Below are 25,325 nucleotides of genomic sequence, written 5' to 3'. Positions count from 1 at the left end.
AGGCAAGAATACTGGAGTAGGCTGCCATTTCCTACTCTAGGGGATCTTCCCAACCCAGGGATTGAACTCACTCCTCTTCTGTCTCTTGCATTGGCAAGCGGATCCTTTACCACTGGTGCCACCTGAGAAACCTGTTTTTGCTTAAAGAACCTTATTTAATATATATTGATATATATTGGTTATTCATTAATGTGAAAGACACCTTATTTAATATATATCCTTATTTAATATATATTCATATATATTGGTTATTCATTGTGAAAGACACTTTATTTAATATATTGATATATATATATTGGTTATTAATTAAAGTTCAACAGCATATTCCTTGTGTCTGGATGAGGCTTGTCTAACACACATTTTTCTCCACAATGCATGTCACAACTTTTCTTGCATTCGGTGATGCTGGAAAACACTTTGGCAATACACTTGGGGGTCATTTTAAACAGTGAAATTACCAACAAAGAAACACGAAATATCTTAAAAGTGGCACTAAACAGATTACAAAAAGGATGGTTTTTTACAGTCTGAGAGCTAAAATAAGAGGCAAAGCATTCCCTTTTTTGACCTCAGCTGGGAACATACACAGGGAACAACTCAAATTCTTTGCTACTGTGGACAAGCACATGAATGGGCACAAACCTGCCATGAATAGATTCAGGGGTCACAATTACATTTTAATGAGTAGTCAAACTTGCACATACAGAATCTGTGAGTGAGGACTGGCTGTATTCACGAATCGTGTATCTGATAAGAGTGTGACATCGAGAATATATGAAAAACTTCTAAAACTCAACAACAAAAAGGTAGCCCAATTAAAAACTTAGCCGAGGACTCAAATAGACATTTTTCCAAAGAAGATATACAAATGATCAATGACCACATAAAAGGGGCTCAGTATCATTAGTCATTAGAGAGATGCAGATCAAAACCACAGTGAGGTATCACTTCATACCTACTAAGATGGTGCTAACGATAATGTTAAACACTGAAAATAAAAGGTGTTGGTGAGGATACTGAGAAATCAGAACCCTGCACACTGCTGGTAGGATATAAAATGGCTACAAACAACTGTACAAAATACTTTGATGGCTTCTCAAAAAGTTAAACGTGAATTACTATATGATTCAGCAATTCTACTCCTAGATATGCCCCCAAAAGAACTAAAAAGAGGGACTTGTCTTCTGAGTTGCATGCGGATGTTCACTGCAGCAACTTTCTAGCTAAAAATGGAAACAACCCAAGCTGAATACACACACACACACACACACACACTTGCGGGCATATTCAGCCATTAAAAAGGAACGAAATTCCGATATATGCTACAATACAAATGAACTTAGAAAACACTATGCTAAATGAAATAATTCAGACACAAAAGGACAAGGATTGTATGACTTCACTTATCTGAAATATCAAGAATAGGCAAATTCATAGATAATCTAGAAAGTAGATTAAAGGTTACCGGGGGTTATGGGGAGGGGGGCAATGGACAGTTATTGCTTAACAGTTACAGAGTTCTGTTTGGGATGATGAAAAGTTCTGGAAATAGTAGCAATGGTTGCCCAACACTATGTAGATAATTGATGCCACTGAACTGTACACTTAAAAATGGATATAATGGCAAATTTTACTATATTTTACCATGTTAAAAAATTCAGTTAATAAAATGAAAAAAATCACTGAAAACTACTAATCACTGCTAATTTTTTATTTTGTATTCAAGGACACAGTCAACCAGGAGAGAAAAGTTCTTTGCTCTGTCAAATAAATATATTTAAAAGCTAGCAAACATCAGAGCAAAGTGCCAAGTCTATAAAAGAGACGGGGAAAATTACTAATAGCTATTTACAGCTATAAAAATTAACATATTGCAAGGGAAACATAATATAAATATATTCAAAGGTTTCATTTCCAATACCTGACATTTCAAATTTTGAAAACATTAAAATTATTGTCAAACAAAACTCAGACCACATTGGCAATGGTTTAAAAAAGGGAGCAATTTAATCTTTATAATACAGAGTGCTTTAAGAAGTTTTTAAACATGTAAAAGAAAGAACAGTTTAGTGCATTAAATTGTTACAGTCTTTACATTGCTTCTCTTTAAAAAGTTAACAGTAGTATGAAAAAGCCACCCACAAAGCCAGCTGTCTGAGTGAAGAAATCAGCTAAATTGCAGCATTTTGGAATTACTAATAAAGCTATAGTTAAAAATGAAAAGTTTATAAAAATGAAAGCAGCATGCATAGTCAAGGCTTTTTCATAACATTTTCATTAGCTGACAAAACATTAAGGTAAAAACAAGAGCTTAATATTTATTATTCATTAAATTAGATAAAATAAACTGGCCAAGCCCACTACATCTGGTCATTCAGAAAAACATCTTAAAATCCAAAGCTAATGAAACTGAACATTTCTTCTATGAAGAAAGCACATTTTGAAAAATGGTCCTATAGTCACAAAGAAAAGGATCCTTCTCAACACGAATGAACAGCACCGGTCTTTACAAAGTTTATGAGTTAGGAGGAACTTTCAGTCTCTTGAAATGGCAAGAGTTAACAGTTAACACTCCCATAACTCTTAAGTGAAGAGCTAAGTTTTAACTCATTCTGATCAGTTCAGAATTTTTTTTCTTTATTCACTGAAACTGTTACACAAAGTAGAATTTCACCGAAAGATAATTTTTGAAAGCTCTGATCTGACACCTGTACAAACATTTCTGATTTCTCTATGATTGTAAGAAAAGAGTAAGTTAATATTTACTACATGATTCCTTTTCACATTTTTGGTACAATGTTTATTTCAGAGTTTCACCCTCTTGAAATTCCTATGCCAGTTTCTTTCCCTTCTTCAGTACTGATTATGTTCGGTTTTAAAAAAAGCTAATTCAGTTTCTAATGAAAAACAGTAATGGAGTATTACAAATAGTAATAGTGGAACCCATGAATGTATTCAATGAAAGGTCAAATCATTAAGCGCCAATGATACCACAAAACCTCTTTGCTATTGAACATGTGTCAATAGTTTTTTACTTACATTGAAATTATATAAACCCATGCACAACTCTTAATCTTAGTGCAGGGCCGGATAAATGAGACATAGAAATAAATCAGATTTTTCTTTTTCCTGCTTCTAACAATTTCTACTCTGTAGAATGTTTGGTCACTGAAAGCTATAGGCTTAATCACATATCAAAGAATACAGGCAATAAGGCCCATCTTATGAGACATACAGTATTAAGCTGAAAAAAATATGAGGACAAGCTCTAGTGGTCATTAAACTCCCTCAGAAAGTCTAAGAATCAGAATGTCTCCATCATATCAGAATAAAAATGTACTGTATTAAAATCTGAATTTGTACAGGTTGTTTTTTTAATTAGTGTTCTATGTACATTGCAGGACTTCTGCCATTTGCAGTAGTTTAACTTTGGCACAACACTGAATTCCATTTCTTTTGGGTATTGGATCCTAGTTTTTGAGACGGTATATGCCCCCAAACGTTTTCAATGTCATCAAAGATTGGGCCATTCACAGTAAATCAGACATCTGGAGTTGAAGAATTGATTCTCCTCCAACGTTTTAGGCAGCTATAAAAGAAAAACATAATAAAAAACTAAACTTTTTAAGATAACCATATTTTAACATTTTCTACTTTTAGGAACAAAAATGACATAAATTAGCCATTAAAATGCATCCTCTGTATTCGATTATCGATCCTGAGATCACTTGCCACATGTATTATTAACATATAATGCAGTAGATTTTCTGTGCAACTCCAGTGTATATGTTTTGCATATACCCGATTTGCTTATAGACATTTTTCACCTACATGTAATAATTTATTTTAAAAATTCATAGGATTATAATATATGTGATATAATATATAGTAAATCCTATTTACTATAGGGTTAGTAAAATAAGTACTATATTTATAATAAACAGACTATGAAATCTAAAGACTCTTACATTCTTCTCTATTTATATACAGGGCTAGCTTGTGCAAAAGAGATATATTTTTACCACTTTTTCCTGTAACTATTTTGGAAAGGTTTTGGTTACCTTTATTTGTAAATAAACCATACTTAAATGAAGAAGTATTTAAATGAAATTTATGGTGTATCATTTCATAAGATGAAAAATTATTTAGTTAAGCCAATGATAACTTGCTGATTAATGGGTTTTATAGTTTTAGACTTCTGCATATTTTAAAAGCAGGGCATGCCAATGTATGAACCACAAAAGTCAGGCAAATGTACATTATACAACTTTTTTGAAAACCATGGCTTTGTGTGAATCTTCTGATCATAGTGTTCATTAGCATATTCATATATAATTTAAGAACCATCCACAAACTTAAAAGTAAGGTCAAACTACGCTGTAGAAAAAAGTTCACATTATTTTTAGAATAAGATTCTAACTCCCTCCAAAATCACCGCAGAGGTTACTACAACACAACAACAACAATTCACTGCAGCAACAAATCTGTTGATATAATCTTGGCTGAGTGTACATTCTTATGTTTAGCAATAAAAAAAGCCTGTTAAAAATATTTTCTGCATCTACGTTAGAAGCAAGCCTGTCCTGAAGGTTTCTGACGTAAGGAAATGGAGGTCGGTGTATCAGGATATAGCCATACAAGACTGCTTAACTTCTTGTGACTCATAAGGATACATTTATGCTCTAAAACTTGGAATGAGATTCATTCTAAAATATATGCATTTTTCTGTCTGAAAAAAAAACTATTAATGAAAGAAAATACGGAAAAAGACTGCTAAGCAATAAGAATAGTGCCTGGTACTTTTTAAGCTCTCTATAAATAACTGTTAAAATAAATAAAACCATGAAGGAAGGTGTGGGGAAATTAAGGAAATTCTGTGCAGAACAGAGCATAAAAGTAGAGGATGGGGTAGAGATGCAAAAGGCTATGGAAATAAGTAAATATGTTCATATGAGGAGGGTCTTTTTTCCCTCCCCTGCTATTTGAAAATACTGCAATGATTTCTGTCAACAAGATGCTTTTGGACTACTGATGGACAGATCAAAATACTTCATGACAACTACACTATTTTTTAAGAAGTATAGACTTATCCTAGAACACGTCAAACCAGAAAGCAGAAAAGAAACAAACTATGCTACTGAATTCTGAAAGTATTCAGAATTGACATTCTAATTCCAAATCAGGTATCTCATTTGCAGCTACAGTGAAATTTTAATTAATCCAATCTATAATAGAATTAAAATTCAAGGAAATTTAAATTTAAAGCACATTTTCTTGCACTTTGATGCCTACAGAGAGATATTTTTAACTTACTGATGTGCTTTTGCTGGTGGCAGGTTTGTTTTACATTAAGTAATGAAAAGACATTTTAGGCAACTGAGTTAGTATCAAATCTGTTATTTACCACTGATCTCTAAAACAATTTATATCACGGTTTTCAAAGACAGATGCCACCTAAGTGAACATGAAATTATATATTGCTTAAAACAGATCTTTGGCTTTTAATAGAAAAATATTGAGTAATTTTAACACATAAAGCATTTTAAACTCTAGTTAAAAATCTGATAGTTTGGGGGCAATAAAACATTAAAAAAGATACTCATTTTCACCTAGTTCCCTAAAACTGAGCAATTCTCACCCCTGTGATAAGTCTTTCCTTCAGTATACTTCCCCCCTCTTTTTAGTTTTCATTTTTTAATTCTTTCCTTAAATAAGCAAAAAGTGAAGCTTTAGTGAAGGAGGCTTGCAAGAAATATATACATTTTAGTTATCTTTAGTATGTGCTAATCTCCAACCCGCCACCAATCTTCCTTCTTGGAGAATGGATAACTTTCCCTTAGAACAAAGCAAAAAAATATTTCACATAAAAAAAAAATAATTCAGGCAACATTAAACTCTATATAATAAACATAATCAACATAAAATCAGGCTACACATGATAATCATGTATCCCTTGGGCTACACTCATGGCACCTAGCCCTCTTATTGGGCATCAGAGAAACTATTTTAGAAAAACACTGTCAAAGGGAAAGATGACAGATATAAGGTGGCTGTTCTAAATGTATGTGGTCGGTGAATATACACTCAGATTAAAAACTTACATTTCAGTCATCTGATTTAGAAAGCTTCCGCTTCACATGTCGTGGGGGTTCCCAGGTGTCACTGTCATCTGTTTCTTCTTCCTCCTCTTCCTGATCATCAATAACTTCATCTTCCTCCTCGTTTTCCTCAAATAATTCTATACCTAACTCCGATCTTCTCTGTCTTTCGGCAAACCATTCTCTGACCTGCTCGTAACCCATATGTGATCTGTTAACAAGTTCATCGAGGTCTTGCTCATTAAGAAATTTGTGCTTCAGGTAATAATCCTTAAGTATTGCAGTTCCAGTTTTAAATTTGATGAGGGACGGCCCCCGGTCCCAGTTGTTCATTCTCTTGCCTCCTCTGGGCCGCCCACGAGGTCTTCCTCTCCCCCTGCCTTTTGGTCTCCCTCTCCCCCTTTTCCTAAGAGAAGACAGACCATTCATGCTACTTGAATTGGCGCTTTGATAGTAGTAGTACCATTTTAAGTTTCCATTTTTCCAAGCATAACGGGTGTCCCCAAACCAACTAACTATGTCTGTTCTAGCAAGTCCGCTTTCTTCAGCCAGCTTGTCATACTCTTCTGGCGACGGCCACTGTGTTCGGACAAACGCACTCTTAAGCATGTGCAGCTGCTCGGGTGTTTTCTTACACATCTTGCCAGCACTCCCTGACTTAGGTGCACTAGATTCATCTCCGGGAGAAGTTTCTCCAGCTTCTTCTTTGGAACTACCTGCATTGCTTTCCTCTGCTTCCACTTTCTCTTCCTTTAAAGCTTTTGACTTCTTCTTCTCTGTAAACCAAGCATCAATTTCCCTTCTGGTGAGTTTGGTTTGCGCTCTTAACCTATTTAGTTCTTCTTCTGTAAGTACGGAGCTGTTGAGAAAACTTGCCTGCAGGGCACGAAGCTGCTCTGCTGTCTTCTCTTTAAACTTCTGGGGAGTAAAGTCGGGAAAAGGATTCCAGGACTGTTTCTGCTGTGAAGTCACAACAGCTGGGGATTCTGTGGTTTCATCGCTAGAGTCTATGATGATAGTGGCAGAGGAGTCATTGTTGAGATGTAAGCACTGATTACTCTTTGAATTTCTCTGGTTGTACCTTGTGTCACTAAACCATTTTTTAATCTCTCCTTTGGTCAGTCCTGTGATTTTCATCAGTCTGATAATTTCAGCATCATGGGGAAACTGATTCTTCAGGTAGCTGACTTTTAATTCTGCCAGCTGCTCTTTAGTCTTTTTAGCCCGAATGCCAAATGAATCAGGGTTTGCCAACGTGGCTTCGTGTTTGACCAGCTGAGAGGATGGGACTGCTGCTGTTGCTGGCTTGGTTTCTGCGGTTGGCTGAGTAGCGGGGACCTGACTTTTCTGTACATTCGTTTGATTTGGAACCCCTGCCACTGTCAAGGCTATAGGTGCTGTTACTGGCAAGGTGTTCGTGCCACCTACTTGTGTGAGGACCAGACCTGGCTGGCCAACTATTTGGCATGTCTGTAAGATGGATGGTAAACCATTACTCCCCGCAGAGATGTGGGTAGGAATGACAGTTATGGTCTGAGGTACAGTGTGTACTGTTCCGTTGAATTGTTTCCTTCTTGCCTCCTCTACTTCCTCGGGAGTCCAGCTAACACCGTGTTTTAGACGTTGGGCTGAAAACCATATCTTGATCTGTTCCTCTGTATATTTTGCTTGAGCAGAAAGAACAGTTATCTCTGACATTGTTGGATAAGGGAATTTGTTGTAGGTGTTAAGCAAAAGGGGGTTGTTATCCAATGCAGCATTGTAGGTAGGAATGCTATTAACAGGGATTAGGACTTTGGGAATCAGACTGGAATTCTGCTGAGCTGATACTGCCGTGATCACCTGTGCTAACCCAGGAAGAACTGCTGCCGGGGCCACAACCGTGCTGGCTGCATGTGGGTGGATTCTGTTTACAACAGAAGTACTTGCATTTGATTCAGAAGCTGAAGAGCTTGGATTTTCCACAGTTTCTTCACGGTCTGGTTTGATTTCATTCTCTTTCTCTTCCGGAACATCCTCAGTTGAATTACGATGAACTGTAATCCGTTTGTTCTCCACTTTATTTTTCATCATTTTCATGATAGGAGTTTTACTGATAGATATTCCTGAAGAAGAAACTTCTGTAGACTCAGCTTGCTCTGAATTCTCCTCCTTAACAAAACTACCATCAAAAGTCAGATCATTTATTGTTTGTTCAAAGATTGTCTGGTTATTTCGTTTTACCATAGTCAACTTAAAATTCTCTTCTCCTGGGTGATATTTCAGATTATGCTCAGAAAGTGCATCATACCTTTTGGTAAGAAAATTGCATTCAACACAAACATAGGATGAATTTAGCACTACATTGGGATGTTCTGAATCCACATGAAAAGTAAACATATTTAGATCTGGAGTTTGGAAAGTACAGTATTTACATTCATAGCCACCTTCAACTTTTTTATTTTGCTGATTGTCAGAATCCACGGACTCATGAACTTCTTCATCACTTGAGACACTCTCTGTTCTGGTGTTTTCTATAGGTGTAAGTACGGGCGGACCTTCGTCCAAATCTGATACCAACTCGAGGTCTGGATCCTGTTCACTGGCAAGGACCATGCAGGGTGTTGTAGATTTTCGCCTGCTTGCCATTCTGATGTTATGGGGGGAAAATCTCAGTGGTGATTAAAAAGCATTGGGGTTTAAAACTGTTCAGTATCCTTCATTTGAAAACAATGGCTTTTGGTTCTTCAAGTCTGTCTTTGTGCTCAACGAGTCTCATTAGCAGCTTTTTCATGGTGCAATCAAGTAAAGAGCTTATGGTTGGCAAATAAAATACTGCAGAACTGCTGAAATTTTTGAAGCACAACTCCAATCACCTATATTAAGATAAATTAAAAAATGTTTTTAAATGAGTGGTTATGATCTTTTCAACAAATTATAGCTCTATTTCACTTACATGAAGTTGTTGGAGAGCTCAGCTGTAAAGATGTAGAATAAAACTAGAACCAGAAAAAAATTTCTCAGAGGATCAAAACAGATGTCTCCAAGCCAGCTCACTGATGGTCATATACTGTACCTGATGGGTCAACCCGCAGGCTTGTGTGTATTTGGATTTTTCAGCCAGCCGGCTATATATCGGAAGGGAAGGGGAAGAAAGTGTCTCCTTTGGCAGGCACCCTCAATGTGAAATGATAATCTGTTAACAGGGGAGGAACTTTAAAACTATAAGAAGCAGCCACAGATACTCAAAACTATGACCACTAAGTGTATAAGGAGTTCAGTCCATCAGTTATGCCCTGTTCTTCGTCCTGGTCTGTCTTACCATTCCAAAAGCATGCCCAAGTATGGCAAAAGCAGCAAAGGTAGAATATTAATGATCAAGGTTTCAGAAATATTATCTTCATCATTCTCCACAATGCTATCAGAATTTGTAAAACATGTCTAATCATATCAGCTTCCTGACTCAAAGCTTCTAATGGGTCCCTAATGCTGAAAGAATGAAGTTCAGACTTCTAAGGCCCCATGTAGCTCCCTCCATGCTTGGCTGCAACCTCAATTTTCTACCATCTCTCTCCTGACTCCTATTTCCTTATGTCTTAGGCACAGAGCAGAAATGATTGCTGTTCCAGGGACTCCATGCAGGCCATTCCTTGTGTATGGACACTTGTTTGTGCACACACTGGGTATGACGACCTCTCAGATCTGTCCTATAGATCAGCCTTAGCTTGGGCCAACCTCCTTCCCGGTTTATTTTCTAGGCTATCACTTACTGTATTGTACCAGAGGAATGTTACATTTCTGTCGTGAAACCTCCAGTCTCTTTATTTTTTTCTTTTTTAAAGGAATAGCTTTACTGAGACATAACAAAGCTCTTGAAACTCTGGATGGAGCCAGTTTCCTTTATACCTTCAATCTAGGTCTCTCAGCTGAGTTGTCTTGACTGACTTCTCATTCATTTCTGTATCTTTGGTATACAGAAGCCTGGAAGGGGGTTTCCCTCGTGGTTTAGTGGTAAAGAACCTGCCTACCAATGCAGGGGACACAGGTTCAATCTCTGGTCCTGGAAGATCCCACATACCACAGGACAACTAAGCCTGAGAACCACAACTACTGAGCCTGTGCTCTAGAGCCCAGGACCCACAACTACTGAAGCCCTTGCGCCTAGAGCCTATGCTCCACACCAGGAGAAGCTACTGCAATGAAAAGCCCATACACTGCAACTGGAGAAAGCCTGCATGCAGCAACAAAGACCCAGTGCAGCCATAGACAAACAATAAATCTTTGATTAAAATAAAAGAAAAAAGAAGCCTGGCAGTAAGGACTCACTAAAAGCTTATTAACCTGAAACAGGGTTCCCTAGTGGTCTAGTGGTTAGGATTCAGTGCTTTCACTGTCATGGCTTAGGTTCAACCCCTGGTTGGGGAACTAAGATCCTGCAAGCCGAGTGGCATGCCCCCCCCCCGCCCCCAAAATGCTACCTCCAACCTGAACTAGAATGAACAGAAAAAGAGTCCTATAAAACTCAAAATGCCCTAAAGCCATCGCTATAGAGAACAAAGCTAAAATTCACAAGAAAAATGTTGAATCATCAAGAAAAAGAGAAATTTTTTCATACAAATACATTTTAATACTTTTGCACCCAAAATAGTTAAAATTTTGATGCTAAATCGGTTAAAGTTGGTGTGCTTCTAAAGTTTAAAACAAATGAAAATGAATACAATAAACAGTATCACGTATTTTCTACCACAAAGGAACTATTTTCATTTACTAACATAGTCCTTGTCCTAGCTGAACTGAGGAGAAAAAGTTTATGTCAATGATTATAAAGCAAAACTAGGTCTCCATGACTCAGTAAAAGGAGAAACATTTTTAGGAAACAGAGCTGTCCAAAGAGAGAATATCCTGCACCTTTGAAGGTGCTAAGATCCTTTTTACTAGGATTATTCAAATCATACTACATTTCCATTTGACACATCCAAGCAACAGACAGAAAGTTGGACTAATTGTCTCTTGTTCTCTGATTTCCTGTATTACAAAATAAACAGCATCAGTTTAGTAATAATAGTAATATCAACAGTCCAAAACCCACTCTCAAAACTGTCATTGTTGTCAGGGGTAGGATGGATTGGGAAATTGGGCTTGACAAATATACACTATTGATATTATGTATAAAATATATAGCTAATGAGAGCATACTATACAGCACAGAGAACTCCACTCAGTACTCTGTGGTGACCTAGATGGGAAAGAAATCCAAAAAAGAGGGATGTATGTGTATGTATGGCTGATACACTTTGCTGTACCACAGAAACTAACACAACATTGTGAAGAAACTATTGTTTAGTTGCTAAGTGGTATCCGACTCTCCTACAACCCCATGGACTGTAGCCTGCCAGGCTCCTCTGTCCATGGGATTTCCCAGGCAAGAATATTGGAGTGGATTGCCATATCCTCCTCCAGGGGATCTTTCCAACCCAGGGACTGAACCCCTGTCTCCTGCACTGCAGGTGGATTCTTCACCACTGAGACACCAGAGAAGCCTTATACTCCAAAATAAAATTAATTTTTTAAAGTGTTGTTGTTTTTTCTATACAAAAATCTTTGATTTCTAAGGGAACATAAATATATCACTGAGATTTAAATGATTTCTTGACTAACTGCTATAAACTAAGATAATTCCATCTTTCCTATTCAATTTAATAGGGAACACTACTATTTTTGATCATTTTTTTTCTCATTAGAAACATGGATTTCTTCAAATAGCTTTAAGTAAGTGGAAGAATAACAAATGAGCATCACCCACATTTCTGACAGTTAAGGAGAACTACTGAAAGGCAGGGGAGTAAGCTGTTTTCTGACTTATTCTCCCAGAACCTTAGATGATATTTAGATGGGGCATATTAAGAGCTAAAAGTCTTAATGCAGGAGTTTTTCTCGAAACTGTATTTCTTGAAGTGGTGGTTTTGAAACTTTTTGTTATAAGCAAGAAAGCCCTTTCTTCAAACAAAATTCTATGAGGAGCCCAAGTATAAAACTGATCAAAGAATATAGCTATCTGATTGGAGAAGTAGAGGAGCTAAACTAACTCCTGACCCCATCCCACGGACCCCACAGTCCCTGCTTTCACCTCTGATGGGTTCTGAGATGTGTTTGAAGCCTTTGCTTTAAAAACATAAATAGTTTCATCATAAACCCTCAGCTTGCCAGTGCTAAGCCATGAAATGTGATACCTCAAGTGAATTTAATGCGTCCTTTTAGGCTGTTTCACTGTAAAAGACAGGCTTGGAGCACCCTGGGATAGAATAGAGTAGCCCCTACTAATAAGAGATACAGAAGAGAAACTTGAGGAGCTAAGATACTTTTATTATTCTGGTTTTGTAGTTCTTGGGTTAAACTTACTTTTCATCCTATCTAGTATAAATATAGGAATATGCTACCAAGTTGTTACTTTTATTTCTTTTCCTTATAGCTCACTAGCTCAGAAAGGTCAGTTTGTAAGAACTGAAACAGATATACAATTTTCAGAGTATTTTTTCTAAAGTCATGAAAATAATAAAATATGCATATATTATAACCTAATGATATACACATACAGCTGTGCTTTTTCCCTTTGAAAGCATTGGTTTTTGAGGAATTTGAAAATTTTAAATTACAAATTAAATTTACTTTAAAATTTTACATTAAATGTATAATTTTAAAACTATAAATAAGTTACTTAAAAGAAAGGCTTTAAAAAAATCCTCAGTAATGTAAAAGACTAAAAATCTGATTATCTTGGGTGTCCTAAGTTGTCTCAACCTGGGTTACTTCTATACGCAACTACATAGACGTGGGAAATACTCTTTCCTCCTAAACTGCCCATCTTTTGCTAACAAAACCATAATCAATACATTATTTAACATATTTCTAAAGGGAGACTGAGAATTTCCAAAAGTGCCTCAAGATTTGGCCCCATGGCTCAATTCTATTATTATGTATACAACCTAAAAATAAATCAAAGCACAAATAAAGGCAGCCTCATGGTCCTTATTTTATAGTCATAATTTGAGGGGAAGCAGGGACCTCAGTACAATCTTCCCATTCTTCATGGAAGAAGAAACCCACCCAAGGGAATAAATTCACAGAGGCTTTGTGGTAAAGGCTAGAACCACAGGTTTTAGAGTCTCCTCTGTACTCAGTAGTTAGGTGACTGGAAAAGCTGCCCAATATCAACCTCAGCTTTCTCATCTATAAAACCAAGATTCTTCAGTTCAACAAATCCACTGAGCAACTACTTGTTGAAGGTCAACCATGTGCCAGGCGCTGTGTTGGGCACTAGGTTACAGCAGCCACCAGGACAGATAGTCTCTGGTCTGCCAGGTTCTAGCTGTTAACAAGGAAAACAGGCTGAAGCAATTACTTAGAATGACTATGATCAATGCAATGAGAAGAGGGACTGGGAACTATATAAGCACATTACAGGAGGCTTCTAGAAACGAAGCAGAGAAGGCTGCCCTGGAGAAAATAAACAGAGGTATCCCACCTCAGATACTGATCAAATAAAAACACTTCACACACACTAGTATACAGTAGGTGCCTAATTAACGCTATGTTCCAGTCCCTGAAAAATTATCTGGGGAATGAATAAATACCATTTATATACTATTATTCTCTTTCTTTCTATCTCTCACGCAGCTTAATCAGATGACAAAGCACACAAATTGAATGTAAAGGCAAAAGGGGTAAAAATGCAGAGTAAGAACTGCCATGATGCGGTTTCAATACATCTCATTACGGTGTAATGGGGCTGGGACAGGAAAACTGCTGTATAGAAATCACTATTAGCTGATAGGCATCCTCTCTTTGAAGGTCAACTCAAAACTGCTTAAAATCAATTTGGGAAACCTTGCACTATTTACCTGTAAAAGAGGGTTAGAGTCCAGTTGCACAACTGAGGACCTAGGTGGCTCTGCAGCTAAAACATAATTAAAGTGAAATCTGCCCATAAAAGAAAAAAATTATGCACTATATGCATATAGCACTGTAAATATAATTATGTTTGAACACCATTTTCAGTTAACCTTTCAGGAGAGAAAGATGTTAAAAAACAATCAAATTAATTATACTGCCATTAAAAATGATATTCAAAAAAGTAAAGAATACAGCAAAGTATCCATTTACTATTAAATTTTTAATAATCAGAACAAAATCTGCATACTGACTATAAAATAACTATGGGAGAATATATATGCATGGTGGACAAAGACTAGATGAAAACATTAAAAAATGAAAATTTCACATGAGATTATGGGTGAAATTTTTATGGTGTGTGTGGTATTTACGTTTTCTTTAATAGTGTTATGACATTGCTTGATTAGAAAATACAACAAACAGGGACTTCCTTGGTGGTCCAGTGGCTAAGACTCCATGTTCCCAACACAGGGGGCCCAGGTTTGATCCCTAGTCAGGGAAATAGATCCCACATGCCACAATTAAAGATCCTGCAAGACTGGGAGCAGCCAAATAAATGAGTAAATATTCTAAAAACAAAACAATAGCTTCAAGGCCTTAAAATTGCAAATAGGCTAAACTATTTTTGTGGTCATTTGTCTCAAGCTGGAAACAAAATTTACTTTCTGTTTTCAAAGCAAAAACACGTGCTACCTAAATGTTTTTTCAGAGGGAGGAGGAATCTCTGAGTATGTATAGCATGCAGGTGTATTCTAGACATTGTGGAGGGCTGCTGTCCCATGGTAGAGAAATCAGACTGGTTCTAAGAGTCCGCAAGAGCACCCCTAGTCTCCAGAGAATAGATTTAGGCCAACCAATTTCCATGGTTCTGTATACTGGCTCATCTCCTGAAGGTCAGATGCCCCTTAATCAATTCATGATTCTTAATTCATGAATTACATCCAATTTTCCCTGCAGAAAAGCATTTAATGGAAACAAAATTTATTTCATCACAGTATAAAACTCTGGGGCAGTGCTAAAAGCAGTTCTTCTTACAGGATCGGTAAGAATGTCTGTTTAGCTCTTCACTATACCCCCAGGGCCAAATACAGTGCCTATTAATATTTGTTGGGGGAAAAAAGCTTTAAAATATATCTATATTTTGTATTATAGCACACAATTTTCCTTCATTAAGCACTCATTTACTGAGGAGCTACACAAAACAACTGAGCTCGTTTTCACTGGTAAAATCCTTACTAACAAAATTACTTTAGTCATTAAAATATTAAAACATGCTCAAAAACATTCTCATATAATACACTCTGTTTATTAAAATATAGCAATGGATGTTCAATGAATATTTACCAATTTATCTGTAATTCTATTGTAACAAATCAGTTTTATGTATGAATAGTATACATCTAAATTTGTAGACTATATAGAAACAAAACAAGGGTGATAGATTCATTCCAAAGAATTAGTTCTGTGGTGGAATTCAGGAGAAAATGGCATACTTCTTATAAAGATAGACAAGTGCAAATCTGAACTTAGAACCATTATTTCTCTATAAGAGAAAACTATATTTTAATGATGTTCTATATTTTAAAAGAGACTTAAAAATAGGTTCTCAATGTAATACACTCTAAAAAGTTAATGGATTGTTTTGAACTGTATGCTTAGCACAAAAAAAGTCATTAAAAATTTTATAATTATACAGGGCCATAGCTACACTGAATTTCTAGGCCTCTATATTTTGGCTGTCTTGTACTTTAAATTAAATGATTAACAGTTTATTGGCCTAGTTAGCCACAAAAGCATGTTATTTTGGTAAGATTTTATGTTTAGAAAAACAGACTTTGTTTTTTATGCCAATTCTGGGTCAAATAAGAACATTTGGAAGATTTTAGAAGATAACTATAATTTTTAAGTATCATGTTAGTTTTGACCTACTACCAACTAAATAAACCGTTTTTAAGGCCGATAAAATACACAAACTGAGAATCCTTTGAAATCTGTATTCGTACATACACTGAGAACTCTTAGGACTCTGTATTCAATTTAGTTTCACTTCTCCCTCTGTGAGTCAGAGTTCTGTTTAGCCAGCTGAAAATACTTACTTCTACGTGTTTGTATTCAAACTAAAAGTTACAAATCTACCAAAATCACAGAATGCCTGAAATAATGGTAGGAACAAAGAATAATGAATCCAAATGAAAACAAGGATATCTACCACTTTTTTTTAAAGAGGTATCCAAGAGGATACTTTTCTTAATTACAATTTTTTTTGGTCTTTACATAGTAGAGGTATTTTTCAAAGCGTTAATGTTAAAATATTTAGAAATAACAGTCAAGTTCTTAGAAAAAATTAAGTGAGAAATCTGACAACCCAAATTTGTACCCACAACAAGAGTTTGTAAATTACTGTAAGCTGGAATCATTACCTGAGAGACAAGTTTCAATAAAATTGCCAAAAATGGTCTCAAGATAATACAAATTCAAGTACTGAGGTGAATACAGACAGGAGTGAATGTGATCCAAGTAACAACATCTAAGAAACTGTGGCCAAAGATAATCTAATTTCAGAAGATCCCTTTGCTAATACTAATTGAAGCTTAGAGGCTTAGAAACTCTATCCTCTCTACCTGTTTTTTCTACCTGAGAAAGCTGACTTTAATGCCGCTAAAGATTAAAAGCCTTTAAGTTGGACAGACTTCTCCAGGCAAGCTCTGACCCCAGATTTGAGGAGTGAAATGCTTTTTTGAAAGATCTTTAGGCCACTAACATCCTGGTGGTGTACCTTCTGCTGGCATGTAGGTTAAGCATGTAACATAATTTGATGGTGAAACACAAACTAGTCATATAATGAAATATCTTATCTTTATTACTAAAGTTTGCGGATATGATCCAAAAGTTATTTTAGGCTGAAAGTAATTTCCCCCTACTTTTCTCAAGGTAGTGTATTAAATCCTTCACAGAAGTCTAACACAGGAATGCTATTCTTGATTCCAAGTGACATTATCACTGAAAGGCTGAAAAGTCATTCATCTGTCCATTATCTTTCCCATTTGCAAAATAAAGTAACTGCTACCTATTTCACTCCGGATACAATAATTCAATTTGAAGGATAATAGTAATTCGTACTGGTAATATCAACTTATAAAAAAACACAAAAATGAAAGTGAACCACCGCATTAATAGTTATGGAATCTTTCCTAGTACTTTCTGGAATCATCTGCAATAACTGGACTAAAGTATAAGTATTTCAATAGCATAGTATGAAATCTAATTCTTCTCAAAAAGCCAATTTATATCAAGTAAGTAAAATATAAAAGTAATTATGTACAAATATATTTAAATAGTGGTATGCTTAACCTAAATCAAAGTATTTAATTATTAATATCTTAAATTTTATCATTGTAATTAACTATTATTAGAGATCTGTATACTGCAAATGTGTTTTCAGGAACTGTTCTTGAAGTCTTGAAGCATTTTTCTGGATATAGAAAAAGAACAGTAAAATTTCTAGATAAATCTCCCCACACAAAAGGTCTCTACCCTCCTGACCTTCATTTGTCTGGTTTACCACTGTGATTACCACAGGTCCAGTGCCTGGTACACAATGGATTTCAGCAAATGTTAATTGAAAAATCACTTCTAAATATACCACAAAGATTTATTAAGAAGTGTGATGCTGTTTCCTTTCAAATTAAACCAGCCAATACTCCTCCTACATTTTTGAAAGTACATTTCTTAAAAAAGAGTTAAGAATATATCTGCTGCTTTTTAAAGGAAATCTTTTAAGACTTTAGCCAAATATAGTATCACTATATTAGCTGAGCACATTCTGTCTCCAAGTTTTACCACAACAGAAGGATGGAACACATACCTGCCACAGTCTCCTCCCCATTCTGTTCTTTGACACGGAAGGGTGTCCCTTCAAATTAGGAGGTGTTTAGCTCAGGCCATCATTACCAACAGGTCCAAAGTACCTATCTGCCATCACCTACAAAAAAAGTAGTATCACTTTACTATTCTAGACATGATTCAGTCTTATTAGGAAACTTTAATCCTATGCCTTGGTTTTTAAAAAGTAAATATAACTTTAAAAAATTAGTTTCCTCATAGAAATTTTAAAAGAATCATCAAAATGCCAAACTCAGTAAGATATGTGAAACTGAAAACTTAAAAATATCTTTCAGTTCAGTTCAGTCGCTCAGTTGTGTTCAACTCTGTGACCCCATGAATTGCAGCACGCCAGGCCTCCCTGTCCATCACCAACTCCCAGAGTTCACTCAAACTCACGTCCATCGAGTCGGTGATGCCATCCAGCCATCTCATCCTCTGTCGTCCCCTTCTCCTCCTGCCCCCAATCCCTCCCAGCATCAGAGTCTTTTCCAATGAGTCAACTCTTCGCATGAGGTGGCCAAAGTACTGGAGTTTCAGCTTTAGCATCATTCCTTCCAAAGAACACCCAGGACTAATCTCCTTTAGAATGGACTAGTTTATAAAACAACCAAGTCACAATTTCAATATAGATTTTCAAAATGTGAAAAAAAACATTCAAAATGTGACTATATGCAGGGTATAATATGAAAGCTGAGATGAAGAAATTGAGAATTGTAAAAAATTAACCACACAAGTTATGAAAGACAACTTAGTTAAACTAAGAGGTAGGAGAAGTTGTGTGTTTATATGTTTATGTATAAGCCTCACTAGGCTTTTATTTGTATCCTAATTTACTATGTAATAAGTGGAATGGATCATTAATGCTGGGAACAAGCCAATACTACTTAAATAAACTAGTGGTACCCCACTCCTAAACATATGGTATATCTGATACAATGACTGGTGTTTGTTTTTGCAAGAAAGTTACTGCTAAATGGTTTTTCAATCAGCGCATTATGAAACTTTAGATGGTACAAACTGAAAATCATTCTCAGAAAACTCAGATTTGTGTCTAAAAATGCTGTGGTAATACTCAGAGTAGGTAAACCAATCAGGAGAATTAAATAAAAACTATCATTGTTTGTCATATTAAATAACAGTAAATCATGCTTTTGAAGAGCTGAAGGATTTTTGTTATTGTTCTTTAAGCCCTGAAGTTCTGTAAACCACAGTGGATGAATATTAGGTAGGGTGATTTCCCTCAGCACTTTTTCTTTTTGATTCCTGCTATTATGACACACAACTTTATGAAGAGCCCTTTTAAGATAAGAAATTATGTAAACACACCAGTCCTTTAGTAAAATACTCGTAGGGTAAGTTAAAGCTTAGGCTGAACAGTTACACTGTTTTCAATGAAAAGCAAAAGAGCATTTTCTTGGTGGGCCCAGTGGAGCAATCCTGTGCTGTTGGTAGCCTAGGATCTACAATGTCATTTCCTGGTGTCTCCTTGTTCAGACACTCCTTAGCCAGCCATCTACAGGATGTGGACTAGAAGAAAGGGTAGGAAACAGCTGCCAAAAGGAGGTAGGTTACTGTCCAAAATGAATTATTAATCATATTATAGGAAATTGATAACCTATTTGAACCCGTTCTTAAATCACACAGTAATGGCAAGATGTTTTACCGAACGAGAGTCTACTGAGAAGAGCTGCCAATGCACACTGCAAGCAGAGAATCAACAAACGAGTTCCTCAGTATTTCTGGATGAAAAGCATACTTACCTGATGTTTTTTCAGTTTCTGATACTGGGATTACTTTAGGACACCTCTCTAATTCAAAGTATCTTTTTAAAATTTGGGATTAAACTTCAAAAATTAAAGAAGTCATCTTGACCATACACATTATGTAATAAAACAGATTGGTTATTTTGGCAGGAGAGGATGGACAGGAAATAAATGTGAAGGATTTGGGCTTTGGAATCAGAGTGCATGGATTCAAATCCCAGTTCTGTCACTTAACAGCTGTGTGATCTTAGATAAGCCACTTAGCCCCTCTGTGGCATAGCCCGCTTATCTGTAAAATGGGAGTAATGATATTATCTACTTAATAGGGGTGCTGTAGGCATTGAAAGGAATAATACATGTAAAGTGCTTGGAATATTTGCTGGCACATGGTATACATACAAATTAGACTTTTTATGACTCTTATTTAGGGTAATAACTTTTGAGTTATATAACAAAGAAAGTCTTTGTTTCAATTTTGCTAAATTTGGAGATTGGCATAGTGTTCTGGGTCAGTTATACTTCAAAAAACAAACAAACCCATAGAAAAAAAGATCAGATTTGTGGTTGTTGAGTCAGGGTAGGGAACTCAGGGAGGGGAATTGGATGAAGGTGGTCAAAATCTACAATCTTGCAGTTTTAAAATGTGCCATGTACTCAGTGGCGTCTTACTCTTTTTGATTCCATGGACTGTGGCCGGTCAGGCTCTTCTGTCCATGGAATTCTCCAGCAAAGAGTACTGGAGTGGGTTGCCATTTCCTTCTCCAGGGGATCTTCCTGACTCAGGGATCGAACCCCCGTCTTCTGTGCTCCTGCATTACGGGTGTATTCTCTACCTGCTGAGCCATTAAGTAAGTACTAAGGATATACTGTATAACATGATAGATATAATTAACACTGTTGTATGTATATGAAAGTTGTCAAAAGACTGAATCCTAAGAGTTCTCATCACACATACACACAATTTCCTAAATGCTGAAACAAAGTCCACAAAACAATTTTATTTTCCATTTCATAGCTTTGGGCATATTAAGCAGTGTTAGAATAAGCTGGCTTTAACAGGTAGACATTGATCAATCATAATTTATGCCTTCAACCCCAACATACACATATTTTCTCTAATCTAAGCCTCAAGATGAATCATTAATATATGACTCATTTAAGGGGTGTTTCATAGAACGAACAAGCTTTTGATATAAATAATCTTAACATAGTAAAAAGAGAAATTGTTCTTTTTTCACCACCCCCCCAAGTATAGCACAAGTCCAGCCAAGTTTTAACAAACTTTTTTTTTTACAATATTCAAAGGTAAAGGGAATAAACTTAATAAAGGAGAAAAACATAATTATTAGTGAAGTGCTTAGAAATATCAGAATACTCCTATGTCCTTGCATTCTTCACAACAACAAAAAAAGAAAGACCTTTAGGAAGGGGAAAAAGGAAGCCAGAAATACTAAGAGAAATATTAAATCATTAAAATTTAATGACAAAGTTATTTTATTTTAAATGATAAATATGTATATGATATATCTACTTTAATGTTTTAATTTTTTAGATAAGGTTTGATAATATGATTTTTAAATCTAAATTTCAAAGCTGAAAACAAAAATCCTGCATAAAAAATGATTTATTCAATTTTGACTCCCTTGAATAAATGTCATTCTTAATTTGCTCACACATACTTCTTTTTCCAAAGTATATCACTTATTTGTTTAGACCAAAGGTACATAAGACCATGTTTATAACTTTTAAATACATTACAGGATACTGATTATATAAACTGCAAAGATCAAGTACCCTTTAAGACCAAAACCTGGCAACCTACATAAAAACTTACCTAACTATTTGCTTTAAAAATAAATTAACTGTATAAAATACAAAACTCCAAAATATAAATGCAAATGTGTATATCCTGATTGGTAATCTAAATCAGCAGCTTCAGTCATACAAATCTTGTTACTTATCACTATGACTATATTTGAGCAATAGGATACAATAATATTAAGGATTAAAGGCTAGTACCATAGTTTTCTCCCTTCAAATAAATGTAATTCAAGTTACTTTTGAAATTACACAGAATGATTTAAGAGGATTTTAAGTCAGAAAAAATTTAAACATACAAATTAATGTGCCATACTGACTATTACTACAAACAGTGCAATAGATATTTCTGGACATCTCCCTGAATTGATTGAATATGATTAGATTAAAAACTAGCTTAGGCACTGAAATTTCTACACTGTTAATATTCAAATAAGAAGTCTTTTGAGTCCAAATCCATAATGCTGTAATGTACATAAAAAGGTTATTTCCTAAGCTACACTTGAAATCATTTTAGTAATTTTAGGAGTACTTCTATTTAAGTATAAAGCAATAACTGAAAGCAAACTAGGTCCCAAATATCACATTTTTTTGCCAATTTAACATTACAAGAAAGAAAATGTATAGTATGTCACAATATCTCCTTTCAGTCTCAATGTAAAATATAATAGGGAAAAAAGCTCCAAAGTGAGCCACCTCACCTACTAACAAAAGAACTGTAAACCCCCCAAAAAACAATAACAACAAAACAACATAAAGAACTGCAAAACTTAATTCACATTTATTGAAAAAAAGAACTTAGAAGTATCATTAAAGGTGAAATAGTTGGACATCATTCATGAACTGTCCTCCAGTCCAGTGAGATAATCAACTCACTTGATTGGAGTGACGACGACTAAGGAGAGCTCACCAGCACAGGAACATTTATGTTTTCAGCCTTACCATATTTTGAAACCATCTGGCAGCAATGCCTTTCTGGTTCACCCAGCCTAATCTGTTCAGAACTGAATATAAAACTAGACCTACATGCACCTTGGGGAAACCAAAGAACAGCACATATGAATAATAATGTTCCAAATGAGCAGCTCTAAACTAGTTTATACTTGAAAGGTGTTTTTAAAAACATTTCTATTGAAGATGTTAAAGCTCTTTTAAAAATACTAGAATGGTTCAAGAAATCTTAAAATTCTTTTTTCTGATTTTAATCCTATCACTAAAGAAACCATCTGAAGAGATTCCTCTACAAAGAGAGTTACTGATAAATGAAACACTATCAATTCTATAATGAAAGGACCCAAGGTTTTTTACAACTTACTTTGCACAAAATTAGTCTGCTTAGCCCTAAAATGCTTAGAGGAAGGGGGGGAAAACTGAGAGAAAAAAATACTCATGAAAGCCCTTTTTTCTTTTACATCCTGTTACGACAGCACTACATTACTGTTTCTGGCAGCACTTACATTTCTTTTGCTTAAAATCAAGAGTCAGAACTGCTACTCAAGACTTTTTTTTTTTTTTTAAATCTAAGAATGTGCTAGGGTCAATATCCCTGTTAAAACCAAATTCCGTCACCCTCACCAACTGGCATAAAAACAAACGACTTTTTCAGGATAATTCTTCAGAAGCAAGGCACAGAAGCAAGGCACAGCTTTTTCGCACAGCACCATATAAGTTAAAGCTTTCAGACAAAGACTGAGAAACAATGATCAATACCAGCGAATCTTAAGGTGCGTGCCTGCAGGTTAGGCACACACAAACACTCCAACCCAACAAAACAGTCACTGTTCCTGGGATGAAGCTGCTTCTCCCTCCCTCACTGGGAACCACTCTGTTTCTCAATCCTGGTTTTCCCTTTTCAGATAAACACTCACTCTCCAAAAGAACTGCCTCTTCCTTTCACGTTACATGGAATCCCAACTTAAACATGTTACATACAAATTCTCTATCAGTAGTGTTCCAGACATGTTTTCTCCCAGCAAAGATGAGCCCCTTCTCATGTTTTTCTTTACAGCTGGAGTGAGACGACAGAAAAGCGCAGTGGCATTCCCGCTCTGCCCAATCTCTTCCCCACATCCCTCCTCTATCCATCCCCTTTCCCGCTTCTTAATCCTCCTATCCCGAATCTCTCACTGAAGCCCTGCCAGAGAGTTTGATCCTTCCCTAATCTAAACTAAGGATATGCAATGGAACCTTTTTCTTCTCGGGGTTCTGCTTTTCCCTGTTACCCACAGAGAGATGGGGAGGGATGTATTGGAACAAAGAATTTTAAGTCCCTTTCTCTAGAACTTTGGTGTAAATACACAGGGAAAGGGCATCCACCAGGGCTCTTCTTTCCTGCCATTTGACCCCCTTCCTCTCGGAGCTCTTTCCTAGCCTCTCATTCGCCGCAAAGGTCAGGAGCTTGTTCCCTTCAGGCCCTAAGGCTCGCAGCAGTCCCTGGTCAGCTTCCCAGTCTCCCTCCTGAAAGGGACGGATAACATTTCCATTCTCTTTCATCAACTTCTCCTTAAGTCCCAGGGCTTCTTCAAAACATAATATAGCTAAGGACTCAACTCTGAGTCTTGCCCTGAAATGGATGCCCAGCCTTCCCTGAAGTGGGGTACAGTCTCTCCCCGAAGGGTTTTTTTTTGCTCCAACCCCAATGCCAGTGCGCTCAGCTCCAGCAAGAGAATCTCTTCTCTCAGGGAGAATGAGTCCCTACGAGGCCACATGCCCCAGCAGGTCAGGACTCCCGATCTCCCTCCCCTAGGATCCTCAACACTGCTGGCGTGGTCCATTCCTGCGGCGCCTGCCCCTCTTCTAAGGAGACCCCGTTCTCACTCAATCCCAAGTTGCTCAGTCCTCTCGTAGGCAGGCGGGCTGAGATTTTTCCTTACAGAGCCCACCCCCAGCTCCTTCCACGGCCGCAAAGACCCCGAGAACGCAAAGGAAGCTCGGGGTCTGTCCCCCGACGGCGATCCCGGCCCAGGCAGGCCCGGTCCTTGCCCCTCGGACGCCCCGCGCTGGTCCGTCCTGCCATCCGCCGCGCTGAGCGCGCTCAGCCCCCCGGGGGCTCTGCCCCGGGGCCGCCCTCCTCCGTCCTGCCCGCGTGCCGCTCGCCTTCCCGGCCCGCCTCGCCGGCCGCGAGCTCTTCGCTGCTGGTTCCCACCCGTAGCCCCGGACTCCCTGGGCCGCTCGTCGCGGAGCCCGCTCGGGCCGCTACCTGCAGGAGCCGCCGCGCCTCTCAGAGCCCCGCCGCCGCCATCTTGCATTTCAAACCGGCTGCACTTTTCAGGGAGTCAACTCTGACCTGTGAACCCTATACCCGGAACCGCTCGGTGGGCCGGCTCACGGCTTCGGCAGCGCGGCGGACCCGGCGGAGCGCAGAGAGTCGGGGGTGGGGGTGCGAGGCGAGGCGCGCGCCCCAGCAGCCGACCGGGGGCGGGAGGGGGAGGGGAAGAGCCGGCCGAGGCGGGGCCCTCCCGCGCGCGCACCCTCCGCGCGCCCCCACCCCGCTCCGCGCCTGGGTCCCTACCCTGGGACCCTGCTGCTCCCCTGGGGTTCTACCCGGGTCTCTGCCCCCAGGATTGGCGCACGGCTGGAGGTAGGGAGCCGCCCCGCCCCTCTGTCAACAGAAGCCCCGCCCCCGTCTACGGAAGCTCCACCCTCTGTCAACAGAAGCCCCGCCTTCCCCAGGTCTTGAAGCGGCCCCGCCCCCTTGCCGGTGATAGCTCCGCCTGCTATTGGCAGAAGCCTGGTCTTCATTCAGGTCAATCCAGAAGGCACCTCGCCTTCTGCCAGTTGTGGCCCCGCCCCCTGGGCGCTCCGCCTTCCTAGTGTCACCGCTGGATCGCGA

The 25,325-nt window shown here is 37.7% G+C and overlaps 1 protein-coding gene across 2 annotated transcripts; it reads right to left on the bottom strand.

Annotated features, from left to right (window-relative positions):
• Window positions 1–1,985: 1,985 nt before the first annotated feature.
• On the bottom strand, window positions 1,986–25,046 carry ZHX1 (zinc fingers and homeoboxes 1). 2 transcript variants are annotated; one of them, XM_015097744.4, is made up of 4 exons: window positions 24,693–25,046; window positions 17,893–18,009; window positions 6,102–8,953; window positions 1,986–3,589 (listed from the first exon to the last, which is right to left on the bottom strand). In XM_015097744.4, exon 3 carries the CDS (start codon window positions 8,724–8,726, stop codon window positions 6,105–6,107), a length of 2,622 nt encoding a protein of 873 aa, XP_014953230.2. In that variant the 5' UTR covers window positions 8,727–8,953; window positions 17,893–18,009; window positions 24,693–25,046; the 3' UTR covers window positions 1,986–3,589; window positions 6,102–6,104. The 2 variants fall into 2 exon arrangements, with proteins under 2 accessions (XP_014953230.2, XP_042110099.1); XM_042254165.2 differs by having other exon boundaries at window positions 24,780–25,046.
• Window positions 25,047–25,325: the final 279 nt, after the last annotated feature.

The sequence above is a fragment of the Ovis aries genome, chromosome 9 (assembly GCF_016772045.2).
Source record: "Ovis aries strain OAR_USU_Benz2616 breed Rambouillet chromosome 9, ARS-UI_Ramb_v3.0, whole genome shotgun sequence".
Lineage (NCBI taxonomy): Eukaryota > Metazoa > Chordata > Mammalia > Artiodactyla > Bovidae > Ovis > Ovis aries.
Note: the sequence above shows the minus strand (reverse complement) of the source record. Positions and strands in the feature narration are given on the sequence as shown.